Raw genomic sequence first — 20,133 nt, 5'->3', positions numbered from 1 at the left:
TGTTCCAGTCTGTGCGTCCAGGGAGTGAGGAGGGAAGTGTGCCCAGGACTCACCAGGTGAGGTTTGCCTTGTTTAATTCTTGCAGGTAGCAGGACGGGGTGGAGTACAGCACATTGATGTCACTCCCAGAGCTTTGCTGCATCAAAACAAGAGGTGTCAGTCAATGCATTCATTCAGCACGTACAGTTAAGTTCTCAGGGGTTAGGCCCACCAGCTGCTTGACGTCCCCAGAGAGATGAGACTGGCTACAAACTGTGGGGAGGCATTCGAGTTACCGATAGATTGTGTAAGGCCCAGGCCCAATGTGGGCCAGGCCGCTTGGGACAATTGTATCCGTCAGGGAGAGACAGACTTGCGCTTTCCAAAGCCCCATTCACCTTCTCAACACAAAGCGGGTGGCATGGTTTGTGTGACGCGATTAAATCAGCCCAGGTTCAAATCTGGCACTGTCTTTAAGGAGATTGTACATTCTCCCCATGTCTGCAGGGATTCACTTAAAATTTACTACATGCACTGGTCCAGAATTCAAGAGTTTTGGATTATGATACATAAGTCTATTGGTGAAGTTTCAGGTATTCAAATTCCTTTTCGCCCCCAGACTCTTTGTCTTGGGAGATACACTTGGGTTATTGGGGAATAAATACTCTCAAAATTGTACACTTGGAAAAACATTTTTTTTGGGGGGGGGGGGAAACCATCATTCCAGGAGGGGGCCTCATAAATGGCCGAAGTGGCAGCGTTTGAATTCATATCTCACAGTTTGATAAATTGGATGTCAATACACAAAAGTGGGGCAAATATCTAGGTTTCCCCGGGGCGGGGGGGGGGGGGGGGGAAATAGTGGTGAAGCATAATAAAGAATGGCATTTTGTTCTTCTGTTATTATCAAGGTTATTATATTGATATTTTTTGCTGCCATGTTTGTTTCTATTTTATGGATAGGTTTAGGTCCTGTAACTTATGACGACATAATTTTAACACTGACTCAAGGGTTTGGGGAAACTTTTACTTTAAAAAAAGAACTCAATAAAATTTAAATAATAAAAACTTTTAACAATTTTATTCACCACATGGTAGAATCCGAATTCGGCCAATGAACCTACAACATGTACATGTGAACAGGCACATGGTTGGGAGGGTTCTGGACTGGATGCAGGTCAGTGGGACTAGGCAGAATAATAGTTTAGCACAGACTAGAAGGGCCAAAGGGCCTGGTTTCTGTGCTGTAATGTTCTAGGGTTTTTGAAAGGAAGGAAACAGAGACCTGTAGAAAACCGAGGCAGGTCACGGGAGAACATGCAAAGTCCTTACAGGCGGCGCCAGATTTGAACCCGGATTGCTAGCGCTGTAATGGCATCACACTCACCGCGCCCCCCCCATTTGATGGGCTGCTCGTACAACCATTCTTGCTGTGCCAAGTGTAACGAGACAGGAAGCTTCAATTTCTTGGCATCACCCACAGCTTACGATCAATGGCTTGAAGTTTTGACAGCAACGATAACGAGCAGACCAGTGGATTAATCCCTGGCCCCAGACAAGGTGGAGGTTCCGGTTCATTACATGGAGGCCCAGGCCTTTCTCCCACAGGTGGGAGCTGTACAGACCCCACCCTACAATGGAGCGGGGAGTTCTCTGCAGCAACTCGGCCCTCACCCAACACCGGCGATGACACACGACCCTGCTACCTGTGGGAGCTCCCTGACCACACTGTTGTAACAGCAACGACAACACTCTATTGGCTGGGCAACAATTCGGGACACTGAGTAAGGCCCAAGTCTCTCTTTTTTAACCATCCTACCCACCAGGATCTGTGAGCCGGACAGCACCCAGGTGGATGAGAGAGAAAGGTGAATAGAATGGGAGTTCGGCAGAAACGTTACCACAGCATTTGTGTATTTGATGAGTTTGTCCAGGTTCTTGTACCACATGTTCGCATCTTGAAACTGGAAATCCGACCCCATGGTCATGATAATATGGTTGGTCTTGTAATGCTTTGCCTGAGGTTGCAGGAGACAAACATTCTGTTGAACACTCATTTGCAATCACATCAAACACTACCTCACGCCCTCCCCGCAACCCTCGAGTTTTTGACCTGCTGTCTCCTTTACGGCTCATCTGGTGTTTGGTCCCAGGCCTGCCAAGGCGTGGACTGAGAGTGCTTGGGGGGAGGTGGGGAATGGAGAAGGTGGATTGTTCCTCACTATGGTCCACTTGGGAGGAGAGGTGTTAGAAGCAAGTTTGCCACATAGGGTGGAACTGTTAGCAGTGAATCACAGGTAACAAATTGGGAGGGCCAGATATGGAAACTTGCGATAAAGTGATAGAGAGCGCTGCCAGATTCAAACTTTTGAAAAGGTTAGCGTAGCAGTTATTACGGCGCTTAATCTGCCAGTGTTAATAAAGAGTTTGTATGTTCTCCCCGTGTCTGCATCGGCTTCCTCTTACCCTCCGAAAAAGTACATTTTTAAAAAAATTTAGACCTACAGCACGGCAACAGGCCATTTTGGGCCACGAGTCCGCGCCGCCCGATTTACCCCTAATTGACCTTCACCCCTGGTTCATTTCAAACAGTGGGAGGAGCCCCTGGGAAAAACCGCACACAGACACGGGGAGGACATACAAATCCCTTACAGCAGCACGGGATTCGAACCCCAGGTCTGATCGCCGGCGCTGTATGTGCCGGCCAATGGGGTTTGTGGGTTAACGAGGGGATTTGGGTAGCACAGGCTGGAAGGGCCTGTTACCATGCTGTACATCTAAACAAAAATTTTAAATACTCAAAGGACTGAGAAATAATAAAGGATTATTTGCTTATTGAGGGGAACAATTACAACATGGTAAGAGAGAATTCCCAGGAAGTTAGACAGAGGCTAGGCTCCAGAGTAGTTCTCTTTTATTGTACCTTTCCCATCGTGTGGGGACGAATTCAAGACTCTCACCTTTGAATTGCTGGCTCAGAACACAACTCCACACCATTTCAATTTGGGGAAAATGCAGAGTTTGAAACCCATTTCCATGGGTTGTTTATCTGACCTGCACCCTTGGCTAATTCATAAGGAACCTCACGGCACACACCTCAAGACCAAGACAATGTCCTTCCAGGCCCAAGGCAAATTGTAACATTTCAATCAGTACAAAGTACTGCTGGTATTTCTTGGGCCATCATTTAAAGACCAGAGGAGCTAAAGGGAATTGGATACATGGGCAACACATAACTGGATCAACAATATCATGGGTCCCAGACTTCACTCCATTGAGGATGTCTACAAGAGGCGGTGTCTTAAGAAAGCAGCCTCTATCTTCAAGGACCCCCCACCACCCAGGCCATGCTACCATCAGGAAAAAGGTACAGGAGCCTGAACACAAGCGCAAGGACAAATTCTTCCCCTCTGCTGTCAGATTTCCGAACGAACAATGAACCACAGACACTGCCTCACTTTCTCCAATTTTCTATTTAGGGCAGCACGACGCCTTAACAGCGCCAGCAATTGGGACCGGGGTTTGAATCCCGTGCTGTCCGTAAGGAGTTTGTATGTTCTCCCCACGTATACGTGGGTTTTTCCTGGGGGCTCCGGTTTCCTCCACTGTTTGAAACTTACCAGGGGGGTTAAGTTAATTGGGTGTAAATTGGGCGGCACGGACCTGTGGGCTGAAATGACCTGTTACTGTGCTATATGTCTGTTTAAAATTTAATTTTTAAAAAAATCTAATTTATAGCGATATCTGCCCTGTAATAAGCTGCAAAACAACAGACTTTGTGATGTGACAATAAATTCTAATTCTTCAATATAGAGGGAAGATTGAAAGACTCAAGGGAAGAGTTAACACCTCTGGTGAACTCCAAGGAAGCCCACCTCCCATGCTCTATCTGTTCATAGTTCTCATTATCTCCACGGTGCACTTTATGCGTGCCATCACTGAGGGAGAGGCAGCAGAACATTATTCAGGCACTGGTGGTCAAATCAGATTGACTCGGGCCATTGTTGAGCGAAGCTGATCGCATCTGTAATCCTGGGTGGCTTTTTCTATGCCCCAGTGGGACTGATTGATGGGTAAAACTACGCCAGAATCTAATTCAGCCCCTATCGCCCATTGTTGGCTACAGGTTAGAGAGGGGGCCCGAGAAGGTCAAAATTCCTTCATCAGGAGGGGCTGGATTACTACGCTCGCTCCTGCAGGAGTGGTGGATGGGAATTGAGAATGGAAGGGTGATGGTTGGTGGAGTGCTGTTCACTCCTTTGTTGCCTTCGGTTACACTGGACGAGCGCCGTTCACTCCTTCATTGCCCTCGGTTACACTGGATGACGAGGATTCTGCTTTCTGAACACTTTTGGATGTATTTTATGGATTTTGGGCTGCTGATCATGAAAATCACCTTAAAAATTTCCAATCACGTACATTTTTTTAGATATAACCTATTTTTACGATTTCACATCATATTTTAAGCTTATTTCAAGCATACAAAACTATGAAGTGCAACATGTTATTGGGTGAAAATTCATTTTCTGCATTCGCACTTGGACATCTTCCCAGCTGATCTTGGTGCCGTCAGTGACGAGCACAGAGAAAAGTTTCACCGGGACACTGCAACCATGGAAAGGCGGTATCAGGGCAACTATCGTTGGACCCTAACATGAGAGGCATCAGATGCTGAGTACAAATGAAATTCAGCGGCAAAACATTTTTAGGTCAGTTGAACTAACGCAATGTGTCAGCATCACGATGCGATTAAATATGCTAAATTCAATAAAAGTCAATTTAATGTTTCTCCGACTTCCTACGTGATGTAGGAAATCTGAAATCTGTTGTGTTCAACTTAAAGTTGTTACCCCATTTTATTTCAGGAAGCAAAACCTTTGGGGGGGGAAAAAAACGTGTTGTCCACTGTTATTTGATCAAGGAAAACATTACCTGAGCTATCCAGCAGGATGGCTGCAGCTGTCAGGCCACATCCATGTGAGTCTCTTAAGAACTAACCCCACCAAAGCCAACCCGCTCATCAGTGGCTCCAAGAACCTAAAGGAGTTTCTGAACCCACGAGCCAGGGCAGACCCTTACCTGGGCACGTGCAGTTTGCAAGAAGTAGATCACAATGTCGTTCACGTTATACTCATCCAGATCTTTATCGTCTTTGATGGGTTCATCTGAGCACAGCACGTCCCAGCATAACATCCAGGGAGGGTTGTATCCATTGGGGAGGACACCTAAGGGGTAATGGTTGGATTAATGACTCAAGTCAAATCTCTTGACCAACAGCAAAAGATCAGAACCAAACCAGGTAGATTTCAGATCACCCTGTATGTGGTGGAGAACACAAATATTCAGAGCTGGAATAGTCTTTCTAACCACAGAGATGCTGGAGGAACTCAACAGGTCTTGCAGCATCCATGGGAGGGAAAAATGTATCACCGATGTTTTGGGCCTGAGCTCTTCTTCAGGGTGTAAGCAAAAACCAGGCAGGCGCCTTAATTAAATAGAGATTAAGGGAAAAGAGGCCAGACCAACAGACAAAAAGTGTTAATTGGATATGATAGGGGAAACGTAAGAATTAATTTTGGCTCTGTGAAAGGAGATGGAGGGAAAGGAGGGGAGGAGATAGAAAGTGAAACAGGGAATCAATTTTCACCTTTACACTTATAGCCAATTTACACCTTTTGTCTGTTGGTCTCTAGTCCTCTTTTCCCCTTTCTCTCCCCATCAGACACCTGTCTTTTTTTCCCCACTCACACCTCAAGTAAGACCTCAGGCCTGAAATGTCGGTTATATATTTTTACCTCTTGTGGACCCTGGAAAACCGGCTCCAGATTTTCTGCATTTTGACTACAATCACGTCTGTGGACATCCATGTTTGACTATGTATAGTCCTGCTTTGAACTAATTTAGGGTCACATGTTTGGCACAGGCTCGTGGGCCGAAGGGCCTGTTCCTGTGCTGTCCTGCTTGGTGTTCTGTGTGTCGGCCAGCTGGCCTGTAAATCCCATTCCACCCTTCAATAGGGCTAATTTGGCCAGGAACTCAGTTCCCCACACATTCCCCCATTATTCAAAAATTTAGTGTGGCAGCCTCCACTGCTACAGTGAATTCGACAGATTTACTACTCTCTGGGAGAGGCAAATCTGAAAATGTAAGTTTAAAATGCTGACGGAAGCTCATTAACTTTATTTCTTGTTATCAGCTGGAGCTGATAAAATGCTCCTTATTTAGTAAAAGACTATTAACCATTAAACATGACCCTGATTAATGAATCCTCAGATAACTTTAAGAAATAGGCATTTATATGGAGCAGTTTGGTTGAATCTTCTAGAAACCTAGGGGTAACTACATGACTTGTGAGCCACAAGGTAGACTCTCTTGGGGGGCCAAGCTAACTGCTTGTAGCAGTGCTTCTTGCTGTAAAGGAGTTCTCACACTTTGCAAAGTGATTTAAAAATTTGTCTGTGCAGCTCCATTTGCATGTCTTCAAACAACCAAGGGTCCACTTAAACAAATCTTCCTCATCTCTGTCCTGAATCCACTCCTCCGAATCTTGAGGCTGTGTTCATTTGAAGCATTCTCACTTCACCCATTCCCCCCCCCACCTTCTTAAATTTAAATTTTAAAAATGTAACAAGACACAGTTAAAGCCGATAAACTTGTGCCACCCAATTACACTCAAATTAACCTGCAACCCCCGTATATTTCAAAGGGTGGGAGGAAACCAGAATGCCCAGAGGAAACCCACTCAGAAACAGGGAGAACGTACAAACTCCTTACAGACAGCTCCGGATTTGAACCTGGGTCAATGGCGCCTGTAACCGCGTCACGCTAACCTCTACACTAATCAGGCCACCCTCAGACATTTTCCGTTTCCAAATCTAGCCAAGAACAAACTCTCTTTCTGGGAGCCAATCAAAATAACTCAAGTAGTGACAAAGAAACCGGATAATTGAGCTTTGCAGTCAGGTCTTGGATTAATAATCCAGGACATTCAACCATGGCATCTGACTGATTTAAATTCAGTTCATTAAATCTCAAAACAAAACCTATTGGTGACCATTGGACCAATGTAAAAATCTACTTCATATGTTGGGATGGAAATCTTTTCACTCATTCCTGACACATGGTGGTTTCTAACCAACGAGCCATTTAGTTGAAGGAGAGTTGGGGACTGGCAAATGCCATGTTAAAAATCTTCCGTCTCATTTCCGTACCCTTCAAACATGACCAATACCCAATGACCTTCCCACTGCCTTTTCTTTACTGCTCTCATCGGTCTCTCGAGCGCCAGCCCAACCCCACTCCCAATTGCCAGGTGTACAATGACTGAGCTTCCATTTTGTTCTCTTCATGGGATGGAGGTGCCCCAGATGAGGCCAGCATCTACCACCCACCCACCCACCACGAGCACGACCTCATTTTGAAAGAAAAAATTAACATAGCAATTTTGCACCTTTAATGTTGCTGCAAAACAAACAAATTCTGTGTCGATCGTGACAATAAATTTGGATTTCATCCCCAGGTCAGTAGGCCAGATACTAGCCCAGTAATTTAATCATGCCATTGTTTCCTCGCATCCAACTGTGCAACTTTGTCAACCTTGGAGAAATCATTTTCAATGCCACACTTCCTTACAAAATTCCGGTTTACGGCGCTGCATAAACAGACAAGAAATATCTTCGGCAACCTGTGAACAGGTCAGCAGTTGGACTGGGGAGACTGGCGCTGGCTCTCCACACCATTTCCATTTCCTGGTGATTTTCTCGATTTTTCTTGTCCTGATAGTCAAGGCGGCCAAAGAAAAAACCGTCGAATCCCATCTGCGGGGGGCAGTAACAAATAAATTAAAATCTGAAAACAGGAGATATTTTGACGTCTCAAACAACAGAAGGGGCCGGTAATTCGCAGCAGGTTGGGCAGCCTCTGTGGAGAGAGGAGCATTGTTTCAAGTTGAAGAGCTTGCACAAAAACTGGGAGAGAGAAAACAAATTTGTCCTCTTGCAGAGTGGATGAGAGAGGGATGGATTAGACCAGTGGGTCTCAACCTTTCTCTTCCCACTCACACACCACTTTAATAATCCCTATGCCATCAGTGCTCTGTGATTAGTAAGGGATTGCTTAAGGTGGGGTGTGGGTGGGAAGGGAAGGTTAAGAATCAGTGCTCTAGACCCAATTGTTACTGAAATATTTTGCTTAAGAAAAATTGTCATTGGCCCATTTTCTTTGGAGTTATGATTCATAACGACTCAATTTGGGACGATTAAAACAGTGATTTTCAAACTTTTTCTTTCCACCCACATCCCACCTTAAGCAATCCCTTGCTAATCACAGAGCACCGATGGCATAGTGATTACTTAAAGTGGGATGTGAGTGGAAAGAAAAAGGTTGAGAACCACTGGATTAGTCAAAGACACTGTGTGGCTCAGGACGACGATAACAACATGTACAAATTTGCCAAAGGTACCACGGTAGTGGGTTGTATAAAGGAAGGGGATGAGTCAGTCTACAGGATGGAGATCAAAGACTTGGGTGAATGGTGCACCATCAACTACCTTGCACTCAATGTCACCAAAACTAAGGAGCTGATAGTTGACTTCAGGAAAGTGTGACACTGATTCCACTGTCCTGCTCTCTCCCCACAGCCCCGTGTTGGCCTCCACACTGATCCCATTGCCCTGCTCTCTCCCCACAGCCCTGTGTCAGCCCCCACAATGATCTTACTGCCCTTTTTCGACACAATTTTTTCAACATCTGATGGGAACGCCACAATGTAACGCCATCGTACGTTGAGGATGTATATTTGTAAACAGACATTTCTCTGTTGGAGGTGCACAAGGCAGGGAGCCACTTTACACAAGTGGTCTGGAAACAGATCCCCATATTTATAGAGGCCATGACTGGCTAGTCAAACTGTATATGAAAATAGTTCATTAATGGATAACAAGAACCAATGATGTGAAAAGTTGATTTAGGAGTCTCAACGCAACCATTTGAAATTATAAATTTCTCCAAGGATAGCAGCGGACCGGTGCAGGTATCCAGATACGGGTGGAACACACTCCTGTTGAGAAGCCTGGGAGAAGGCCCTATGAGAGCGTGACCACAGTGGCAGACCAGCGAGGGGCTCAGCGGCTGAAGGGCCCACAGCTGCGGGCTGTTGGAAACACGGTCGGTGAACCCACACGGGTTGCCGGAGACCGACTCATGGGAGCCACGCATCGGAACTGGGATTCAAGAGGGGCAAGAAGGGCTCCTGAAGGGTCTCAGACGCTGGTGGTGTCGGAGGTTTGGACCAGGCTGCGAGCAAGAGGCTGCGGGAGTGCTGGAGGTGACTCAGGGACTCTCTTTTGCTTCTCTTTCTCCTATTGTTAGGGGCACCAGGTAATGCTCATAATGACTCTTTGCCAAACAACAGACAGAAGTAGAGGTATAGAATACATTTTGTGCATTCTTACATGACAATAAAAGGAACCTTGAATCTTAAACACAAATATGAAAATGCTGGCAAGTCCGTGAACTCGGTGTGGCATTTCAATTACATTAACTCACGGACAAAACGATCAGCGCTTACCTGTGCAAATAGGGAGGCTTGCTCCCTGGAATGTCCGAACGGGTCAATGTGCCAGGCAACACGGGGACGTCCACACTCTCCAAACGTCTCGTTGAGGAACTGGAAGCCCAGGCTCATCTGGTCGATGATGGAACTGTAGTGGGTGGTCGCCTCGTCGTTCATGCACCAGCCTCCATTCACAAACTCCAGCCTGCCTGCAGCAGCAAGGAGGCCGATGGTTAGAGCCAGGGGACACCACCCGCCGGCCCCACCTGGGGGCACCTTTTAATGTGAACAAAAGGGCTGGAGAAGCTCGGCAGGTTGTACAACGTTCTTTATGGCAATGTGGCGTAGCCAGCATTTCAGCCCTGAGCCCCTAGGCAAGGTATGAGCAAAACACAGGCAGGCGTCTGAATAAAACAGTGGGGGGATGAGGTCATAGTTGGATGCAGGTGAGGGGCCACTTCCCTGTAACCTTCAAATCCACAATCTTTCCAATACAGGCAGTCCCAGGGTTACGAACGAGATCCGTTCCCAAGTCTGTCTTTATGTCATAGTCGGAACAGGTACATTATTTAACATTAGTTAGTCAAACGTTTACAGTATATATCTCGTCTTTCTAAGCAAATAAATTCATGATTAAAAGTTAACACTCTCAGTCCATCGATGTCTTGCATATTGGGCATTCGTGGGGTTGCATTATGCACGAATTGGGGGGGAACAGACGGTTTCCCATACGCACGAGTTGTCCGTAAGTCAGACGCTCGCAACACAGGGACTGCCTGTATCTATCCATCGCCACCTTAAACACATCTAACAACTGGGGTTCCTCCACCCTTGGGGAGAGAGTTCCAGAAATTCCCTGAAATAAGGCATTTCCATGCCGGTCGGTTTTAACTTTGGAGCCGTTACTTACTTTTTTTCCCCCCAAACCCTCCCACTGCAACATCTACCTTGACGAACCCACTTCGGACCTCGTGTTCTTTGATCAAGAGTGCCACTCCTTCTTCTAAAGTTCAAGGAACCCGGCCCACTTTTATGCAGAAACTGCAACTGCATTTATTTATCGATCCTTTTACGTCATCTCCTTTTCTGTGTCATGGTGGATGATAAATTTAGATAACGGGCCCATCCGGCCCACAAGCCTAATTAACCTGCAGCCCCTGTACGTTTTGAAGGATGAGAGGAAACTGGAGCAAACGGAGGAAGCCCGCGCAGACACGGGGAGAACGTGCAAACTCCTTACCAACAGGGCGGGACTGGAACCCGGGCCGCTGTGCTTACCGTGCTGCCACCAGCGTGATAGTTTAACTTGCAAGGCAAACTCTTCCCATCGTATCTTGCCCAGACCAAGATGTGGTACAGTTTTAAGGGGAACCTGCAGGGGGTGATATTTCTCTGTACCAGCCCTTGCCCTTGTTAGTGGTAGGGATCGAACCTTTGGATCACGACACTGTGGGGCCCATGCTGTTTGCCTCCGTGGACAATAACGGTGAAGAGGGCAATTCCTCAGCTTGATGAATTGCTTCACACACGGTCTGCCGGATACTTCCAATGTGATCTATTTTTGTTTCGGGTTTGCAGCATCTGCAGGTTTGTGCTTTTCAATCCAATGGCCACTGTCTGAGCATTAACATACGGGCACACTCCAGAACTAGTACTTTGTTTTAAAAAAAATCTAGCATGGTGACAGGCCTTCCCGGCCCACAAACCCGAATCAATCTATAAATCCCCATACGTTTTGAAGGGTGGGAGGAAACTGGAGCCCCCAGAGGAAACCCCCGCAGGCAAGGGGAGAGCATACAAACCCCTTACAGACAGCGCCGGGTCGCCGACACCGTTATAGTATTGCGCTAACCGCCCAGGCAAGATGATTTTCACCTTACCTTCACGGACGAGCTGCCTCACTGTGGCCCTCATTGCCTTAGTCTGCTGCTTCCACCAGCGATAGAAGAAGGCAATCTCCACATAGATGAATCGCTTGGCTGGGTCTGCCTGGAGCTGGGGGATGACAGAGTCCAGGATGTACTGTACCCCAGCACGCTGAATCTTTGTCTTGCCTAAGAGGAAGAAACAAACCAGCAGTTTCTCAAACATCTTTGAAAATTTGCGTCAGTTCATGAAAGGACTGAGATTTTCTTTGACATTTTTTTAATTCAGAGATTCAGCATACTAAAAGGCCCTTCTGGCCAACGAGCCCGAGCTGCCCAAATAAACCCCAATTAACCTATGACCTGGTAAGCTTTGAAGCCCACAGTGCCCCGGTCGCTGGCACTGCGCATCGTGCTAACCGCTACGCAAATCATATCGCCAAGATGGCCACATTGAGGGTCAAAAAGACAAGACCCTCAGACCACACTCCGTTACAAATGTGCAAGCATGCAGGATGCATGTGCACCCATGCAAGCACGAGAGCAGAAGGAGGACAACATTGGTAAACTCTGGAAGGAAAAATTGAAAGTCAGATTGTTACTTAAATGGTGAAAAACTGCAGCATGCTTGTTGTGGTGCGGAGACACCTTGGAAGGCTTGGACATAAATTGCAGAGAGCTGGTTGGCAGGTAATCAAGCAGGCAACTGGAACAAGGGCCTTCATTGCTGGAGGAACAGGCATTAAAGTTTATTATCACCTGACTGCACATCTCCAACCCAACGAAACAGGGTTTCTCCGAACCACAGGGCACATACGTGCACACGCACACAGTATATAATGATACAGTATATAATAATTGCATGTGTACATAAAGAGCTAATTTAAAATAAACACAGTAAAACTTCCAGTATTCGGCACCTATGGGCCAGATAAGTGAATTTGCCGGTTGCTTCAGATAACAGGGATTTTACTGTGTATATAAATATTCATCTGGTTACGAGACAAGATCAGGGAGATCCTGCTGCAACAGTACAGGGTACTGATGAGACCGCACCTGGAGGACTGTGGGCATTTCCAGTGTCCTTATTGAGAAAGCACATAAAGGTACACGATCCTTTATCCGGACATCTCAAATCCGGAAAGCTCCAAAATCCAGCAAGTGGGGACAAGCGGTTAGGGGAAGGGGAGACTGCCAGGCGTCCGGGGGACCAGTGGCTGGGGGAGATGGCCGGGCAGCGAGGGACCGCGGTTGGGGAGGTGGCCGGGCGACCAAAGGACCAGCAGTCGGGAGAGACAGCTGAAGGACTAACGATCGAGGGAGAAGTCCGGGCGGCCAAGGGACTACAGTTGGGGAAGGCAGCCGGGGAAGACAGTTGGGTGGCCAAGGAACTGGCGGTTGGGGCAGATGTCCGGGTGGCCGAGGGACCAGCATTTGGGGGAGGCGGCTGAGGGACCAGCATTTGGGGGAGGCGGTCGAGGGACCAGCATTTGGGGGAGGAGGCCGAGGGACCAGCATTTGGGGGAGGCGGCCGAGGGACCAGCATTTGGGGGAGGCGGCCGAGGGACCAGCATTTGGGGGAGGCGGCCGAGGGACCAGCATTTGGGGGAGGCGGCCGAGGGACCAGCATTTGGGGGAGGCGGCCGAGGGACCAGCATTTGGGGGAGGCGGCCGAGGGACCAGCATTTGGGGGAGGCGGCCGAGGGACCAGCATTTGGGGGAGGCGGCCGAGGGACCAGCATTTGGGGGAGGCGGCCGAGGGACCAGCATTTGGGGGAGGCGGCCGAGGGACCAGCATTTGGGGGAGGCGGCCGAGGGACCAGCATTTGGGGGAGGCGGCCGAGGGACCAGCATTTGGGGGAGGCGGCCGAGGGACCAGCATTTGGGGGAGGCGGCCGAGGGACCAGCATTTGGGGGAGGCGGCCGAGGGACCAGCATTTGGGGGAGGCGGCCGAGGGACCAGCATTTGGGGGAGGCGGCCGAGGGACCAGCATTTGGGGGAGGCGGCCGAGGGATCAGCATTTGGGGGAGGCGGCCGAGGGACCAGCATTTGGGGGAGGCGGCCGAGGGATCAGCGTTTGGGGGAGGCGGGCCGGGCTACTGGAAGGGGGTGGGGGTGGATACTGCAGCACAATTCAGGTGGGCTTTCCGAAATCCAGAAAAATCCGAAATTCAGAACACACTGTCCCCTAAGGGTTCCAGATAAAGGATTGTGTACCTGTACTGGCTTTGGAGGCGGTGCAGAGGAGGTTCACCAGGTTGATTCTGGAGATGAAGGGCAGGGGTTCACCCATGAGGAGAGATAACGTTGCTTGGGACTACCGAAGAATGAGGAGGGAAATCTTACAAAAACAAAAGTTATGAGGAAACTGGGAGGGGTGGAGGTTGTTTCCACTGGCAGGTGATACCAGACCTCAGGGATATGGCTTCAGGGGAGTTGATCTGAGGCAGAGCAGAGGGGTCTGCTTCTCCCAGAAATTAACAAATCCATGGAAATCTCTGCATAAGGAAGTACTCGAGACATTTACAGCTGCACCTTGACTTACAATGGGGTTACATTCTGATAAAATCGTAAGTTGCAAAAGGATACAATACCACACCTACCGAACATCATAGCCTAGCCCACCTACCGAACATCGTAGCCTAGCCCACCTACCGAACATCGTAGTCTAGCCCACCTTCCGAACATTTACCATAGCCTGCAACTGGGAAAATTTATCCAAAACAAAGCCTAATTCATAATTAAATGCCAAATTATTCCTCACCGGGAAAAAAAAATTTTAATCATAAAATACAGCGATAACGACCATCGTAACTTTTAAAAATTGTGAGTCGGACCATCGTAGGCAGAGGAGCATCTGTATCATTAAATGTATTAAAGAGGCAGGTGGATTTTTGATTAACCAGGGTTTAGGGGAGTCCACGGCCATATCAGCCACGATCCGGCTCGACGGGCCAGATGGCCGACTCCTGCTCCTGTTTCTTATGTAAGCACATGGACATACATAGGCACACATGCATATACAGGCAGTCACTGGGTTACGAACGCCCGGCTTACGGATGACCCGTACTTACAAACAAATCATTCCCCAATTCGCGCATGTGCATGTTACCTCAAGAACGTCACTTCCGGTATGCAAGACATTGATAGAACGAGAGTAAGGATTAACTTTTAATCATGATTTATTTCCTTTTGTCTTTGCATAGAAAGATAAAATACTATAATACCTGTACTATATACTGGACACAACATTTGACTAACTGACGCTAAATAAGAACCTGTTTGACTTAAAGACAGACTTAAGGAATGGAACTCGTGCACAACTTGGGGACTGCCTGTGTAAAACATGGGGATGCAAGAGCTGGGGTGGGGGGGGCATAAAACGGGGGGGGGGGGAAAGGGGGAGATAGTTCAGTGAGGGAAGGGGATGGGAAGCTGAGGGATAGGAGACAGAGGGGATGGAGAAGAGAGGGAAAATGGGGAGTGGACCAGCAAGAATGGATGTTTTTGCCATGCGTGTTTTAAATTAATCTTGAGCTTGGGTTTTCCTTGGGAGCTCTGGTTTCCTTCCACTTTTCAAAATGTACGGGGGAACAGGAGACGACAGATTAGTTAACACCCTGCCTCCACTTCTCTGCTTTCACATCAAAGAAAAAAAAAACGGGTCTTGGTCTCAAAAGGTGCCGAAGGCCCAAGCAGGTATTGCATTCTTGTGGAAACTTTCCTCCCTCATTTCAGTCAAGGGTTCTGGTTGTAAGTTCAATCTTTACACTCCAAGAGGAACGCCGGCCTGGACACCGAGAATGCCTGGTGCAGATGCCAGGAACACTCCCCCGGGTGCTGGGAACGTGGGCCCCAGATGCCGGGAATACTTCCAACCAATTACGGTCACCGATTTGACATAGCATTCAAATAGATCATTGAAAAAGCACACAATCTTGTGGGCTAATAAACAAGATCATTTGCTTTCAGGGATGCAGAGCAAAGAAGTGTTGACAAATATACTGCTCTGCCCTTCAGGGGTAGCCGAGAATCACGAGAGATGCTTGAGAATTGGAACAGCGCCCAACAAGTGCTGGAGGAAGTCAGCAGGAGACGAGGCATCCATGCAAAGTAAAAGGTAGCCCTCATTTTGGGTTACATTGGTTAACCTTTACCTCCTGGGGTGACTTGCTGAGTTTCTCCAGCACTTCTGTATATTTCACTCAACCCCAGCGTCTGCAGACTTTCTTGTACACCCACACCAGTGGTTCTCAATCTTTTCCTTTCCACTCATATCCCACTCTAAGTAATCCCGACGCCATCAGTGCCCTGTGATTAGTAAGGGATTGCTTAAGGTGGTGTGTGGGTGGGAAGGGTGAGAACCGCTGCTTTAGACCCAAATGTTACTGAAATATTTTGCTTGAGAAAAATTGTCATTTGCCCTTTTCCTTTGGAGTTCTGAAACCATGCACATAACGCATCCATAGGGATGATTTTACATCGGAGAGGCTGGACGCAGACTGAGAAGATCGCTTTGTTGAGCACATCTGCTCTGCCACTGTATTAACATGGACCTCCCAGTGGCCACCCATTTCAATTCCCTGTCTCATTCCCTTGCCGAAGCGTCGGTCCATGGTCTCATGGACACCTGCAAATTGGAAGAACCACAGCTCACCTTCTGTCTGGGCGCCCTCCAACCGATGGCATTAGCATCTTGCTTTCGTTAAAACCACTCTCCCACCCCCTTCTTCTCCTCCCCCGTCGTCTCTCCCTTTCCTGTCTCCTTTTGCACAGACATGATAAATTCTACCTGGTCCCTTACCCAATTATCACCTTTTGTTGGTCTGGATTCTTCACCCACCCCCCACCCCCCAACCGTTGCCTGAATTCTGAGACTATCTGATATTTCCTGCTTCTGCTTTTTCTAATTTTTCCTTGACGAAGGGGCTCGGCCCGAAATACCTTTGTCTCCTATAGATGCTCTAAAGACCGGCTGAGTTCCTCCAACATTTTGGTGCATTTACTACAATCACAGTGTCTGCAGCCTGTGGTGTTTCACTCAATGAGGGACAATTAAAACAGTGGTTTTCAAACACTTTCTTCCCACTCACATCCCACCTCAAGCAATCCCTTACTAATCACAGAGCACCGATGGCATAGGGATGACTTAAAGTGGGACGTGAGAGGAAAGAAAATGTTTGAAAACCACTGAGCTAGGGGAACTCAGCGGGTCAGTCAGTATTATCCATGAGAACGAACGGGCAGTTGGGACTTCAGGGATTCCCGACGAAGGGCGCAGGCCTGAGAGGACGACTGTCCGCTGCTTTCCATGGAGGAAGCCTGAATGTGCTGTGTTCCTCTTCGAGCGTGCTCCTAACTTGTACCACGGCACCCACCCAGGATCACAAACAAGGCATCGCGAAGACTGTACCTGATGTCCAGCACGCTGGAGTCTGGTGCAGAGTTTGCGCTCAGAGCTCTGGTGCAATTCTAGAACTGTCAACCACCTGGCCAACGACATCGGAACTGCCCTGTTCCTCCACTCCTCATCACTTCTGTGACGAGGCAAGACGCTAACCAATAGGTAAAGAACTTAAGCACAATCACCTCCGTAATAGTACTGATCCACTGTCTTCAGCCAGCCGACATCATTGTGAGTGTGGGGCACGAGATGAACATTCAGCATGTTGGGCTTAACGGCAGGACAATTCTGTGGAGAAGAAACACCTTCATTCTCAAGGCAATTGTAATCTTTAAAATTTTTGATATTCAGCACGGTTACAGGCCACTTCAGCCCAGTCCCCCGTACGTTTTGGTTGGTGGGAGGAAACCAGAGGTCCCAAGGAAAACCCAAGCTCAAGATTAATTCAAAACACGGATGGCAAAATCATTCCTGCTAGCCCACTCCCCATTCTCCCTCTCTTCCCACCCCGTCTCCTTTCCCACAGCTTCCATCACAGAACTATCTCCCCCTCCCTCTGTTTCCTGTCGCACTCTCCCTCCCTTACCCACCGATTAAGTTCAAGTTTATTATTATTGTCGTACAACTGGATGAAAGAGCGCTCTTTGGTCTCCGGGGTAAAAACGTGCAAAGCACATCTAGACATACAGTCGCAGTTTACCATGGTCCGAAAATATTAAATGGAGAGAGGCCACATTCACACAGCTTTTATTACAATATATTGTTATAATTGTTCTATTATTATTTATTATTGTTAATATCTTAATTTATAAATTAAACATGATCATAGGTGTGTATGTACAGGAAAAAACATACATATTATAGGGTTTGGTACTATCTGCGGTTTCAGGCATCTGCTGGGGGGGTCGGGGGGGGGGGGGGGAAGGTCCTGGAACATACCACCATGGATTAAGGGGAGGGGGGAACTACTGTATTTACAAGTGGTTTATATCCAGTACATATATAAATATAAATGATTTTGCAGAGACTCTGTGACATTAGACATGCTGCGGAAGTCTAGGTGGAAAGGTGACCTGCTTCCACCCGTTACAGTAAAATCCCCAGTATCTGGATTTCAGGAAAATGGCAAAAATAGAAAAAAAAGGAACCAGAAAAAATTAAAATAAAACTGAAAATAAAAGTTTCAAACTGAAAATAAAAGTTTTAAACTGTCCGAGTAAAAAGTCAGCAGGCATCTGAATTAAAAGGTGGGAGGGGGTGGGGGAGGAGAGGAGGGAAGAAGGGACAGGGGAGGAGTACGGCCAACAGGCTGTACATAAGTGGTAATGGGTGAGAAGGTAGAAGAGAAATAATGCAGGTGATGGGGGAGGAGTGGACGGAGAAGGAAAGAAGGGGGCGAGGAGCTGGAAGAAACGAGACAGGGAGATAGAGAAAGATACATATCTTTTTCTTGAGTAAATTTTGCACTACTGGTAAGTAGAAATTCTGCTGCACCCGCAGGAAAAAGAATCTCAAGGCTGTATGTGATGTTATGTACTCTGACAATGAATTTGAACTTTGAAGGGCAGGGGTTTAATTGGAGCAGTGAATGTTAATGCCATCTAGCTAGAGAATGCCCCACAGAAATATTAGGTGAAGAAGAAGCGGCAGGGACCAGCGTTAATGCAAAGCTCTGGAGTAAAACACGAAAGTCTGCAGAGATCGTGATTGAAATAAACACACAATGCTGGAGAAACTCAGTAGGTCAAGCAGTCCACAGGCCCAGAACCCCACCAAAATTTGAAACTTTTTGGGAGCTGCTCTCCCTTTACTCTTACTAAATTATATAAACAAATTGATAATCCAATGGCTAAACATACACTACGTATATGGTTTCAATTCCGGAGATTTTTTTGGCCTAAGTCATTTTATCTTGGAAACTCCTATTGTACTAAATTTCCTTTTTCATCCCTCTCTAATTGATCAAGCTTATTTACTCTGGAAAGTTAAAGGTATAACATGCTTTTCGGATTTATTCTTGGATAACTCTTTCATGTCATTTGAACAATTATCCATGAAATATGATTTACCTCGATCTCATTTCTTTCGATATTTGCAGATTAGGAGTTTCTTAGTTTCGACTTTACCCTCTTTTCCCAATCGGGAGACTACGACTGTTTTAGAGGATATACTATATTCAAAATTCCCTCCAAAAGGTGTGATATCTAAATTATATAATATAATTACAAAAATAAATTCTGGGACTTTTGAAAAGTTTAAAAATGATTGGGAAAGAGAACTCAACCTTCATATTTCTAATGAAAATTGGAATAAAATTCTGCGACTGGTAAACTCTTCTTCTCTATGTGCAAAACATTCACTAATACAGTTTAAAGTTGTTCATAGAGCTCATATGTCTAAAGATAAACTCCATCGCTTTTATTCTCATATCGATCCTATATGTGATAAATGTCAATTGGAAATAGCTTCCCTTACACATATGTTTTGGTCCTGTCCCTCTTTACAGAATTATTGGAAGGAAATTTTTTCCATTATATCTACTGTTTTGAATATTGATTTACAACTACATCTCATTACTGCAATTTTTGGATTACCTATGATAGATTTGACTTATTTATCTCTTCCTGCGGATCGTATGATTGCTTTTCTTACACTAATGGCTAGAAGATCTATACTATTAAATTGGAAAGAGGTAAATCCTCCCACTGTTTTCCAATGGTTTACCCAAACTATACTATGTTTAAATTTAGAGAAAATTAGAAACTCTGTCTATGAATCCCCTTCTAAGTTTGAGTTAACCTGGCGACCATTTATTCAATATTTTCATTTGTGGTGAGTTGATCTGGCTCTGTTTTCTTTCTATGATTATGTATGATAATTGGGCTGTAAGATGAGATCGGAGTGATCGGCGTGGTTTAGCTATATCTGTAGGTTTTTTTTTAAGTTTTTTTAAATTCAGATTTGTTTTTTCTTCTTTTTTGGGGTTTTTTTTTCTCTTTTTTCATATATTGTTATTAATTATATCTTTTGTTTTAGAGATAGTTCACACCCTAAACTGATCAAAAAAAAATTTTTTATGACATATTTTTATTCTGTAATATTATTGTTTAATATCTCTGTATTAATTCATTACTTAGTATGTATTTTTTTATATCTCTTTGAACTGTATGTGTTTATAAATTATAATAATAATAAAAAGATTGAAAAAGAAAGAAAATTTGAAACTTTTTTTGTCCGTGGTCCGTCATAGAGTTCCGAAATCCCGATCAGAGAACGGGACTTAGTGGACGTAAGCAGTGGACTACTGAGTGTAGATGCATATGTAAATATT

At 46.3% G+C, this 20,133-nt stretch overlaps 1 protein-coding gene across 1 annotated transcript in view; it reads right to left on the bottom strand.

The window, feature by feature from the left end:
- man2b1 (mannosidase, alpha, class 2B, member 1) overlaps window positions 1–20,133 on the bottom strand; it is a 43,580-nt gene that overhangs the window by 16,857 nt on the left and 6,590 nt on the right. The window contains 7 exon segments of the mRNA XM_069923196.1: window positions 54–136; window positions 1,881–1,997; window positions 5,059–5,204; window positions 7,664–7,796; window positions 9,548–9,741; window positions 11,413–11,586; window positions 16,988–17,090. Of these exon segments, the coding sequence (XP_069779297.1) occupies window positions 54–136; window positions 1,881–1,997; window positions 5,059–5,204; window positions 7,664–7,796; window positions 9,548–9,741; window positions 11,413–11,586; window positions 16,988–17,090 (950 nt within the window).

Source organism: Narcine bancroftii, chromosome 3, assembly GCF_036971445.1.
Source record: "Narcine bancroftii isolate sNarBan1 chromosome 3, sNarBan1.hap1, whole genome shotgun sequence".
Taxonomy (NCBI): domain Eukaryota; kingdom Metazoa; phylum Chordata; class Chondrichthyes; order Torpediniformes; family Narcinidae; genus Narcine; species Narcine bancroftii.
The sequence above is the reverse complement of the archived record's forward strand: the minus strand, read 5'-3'. Positions and strand labels throughout refer to the sequence as shown.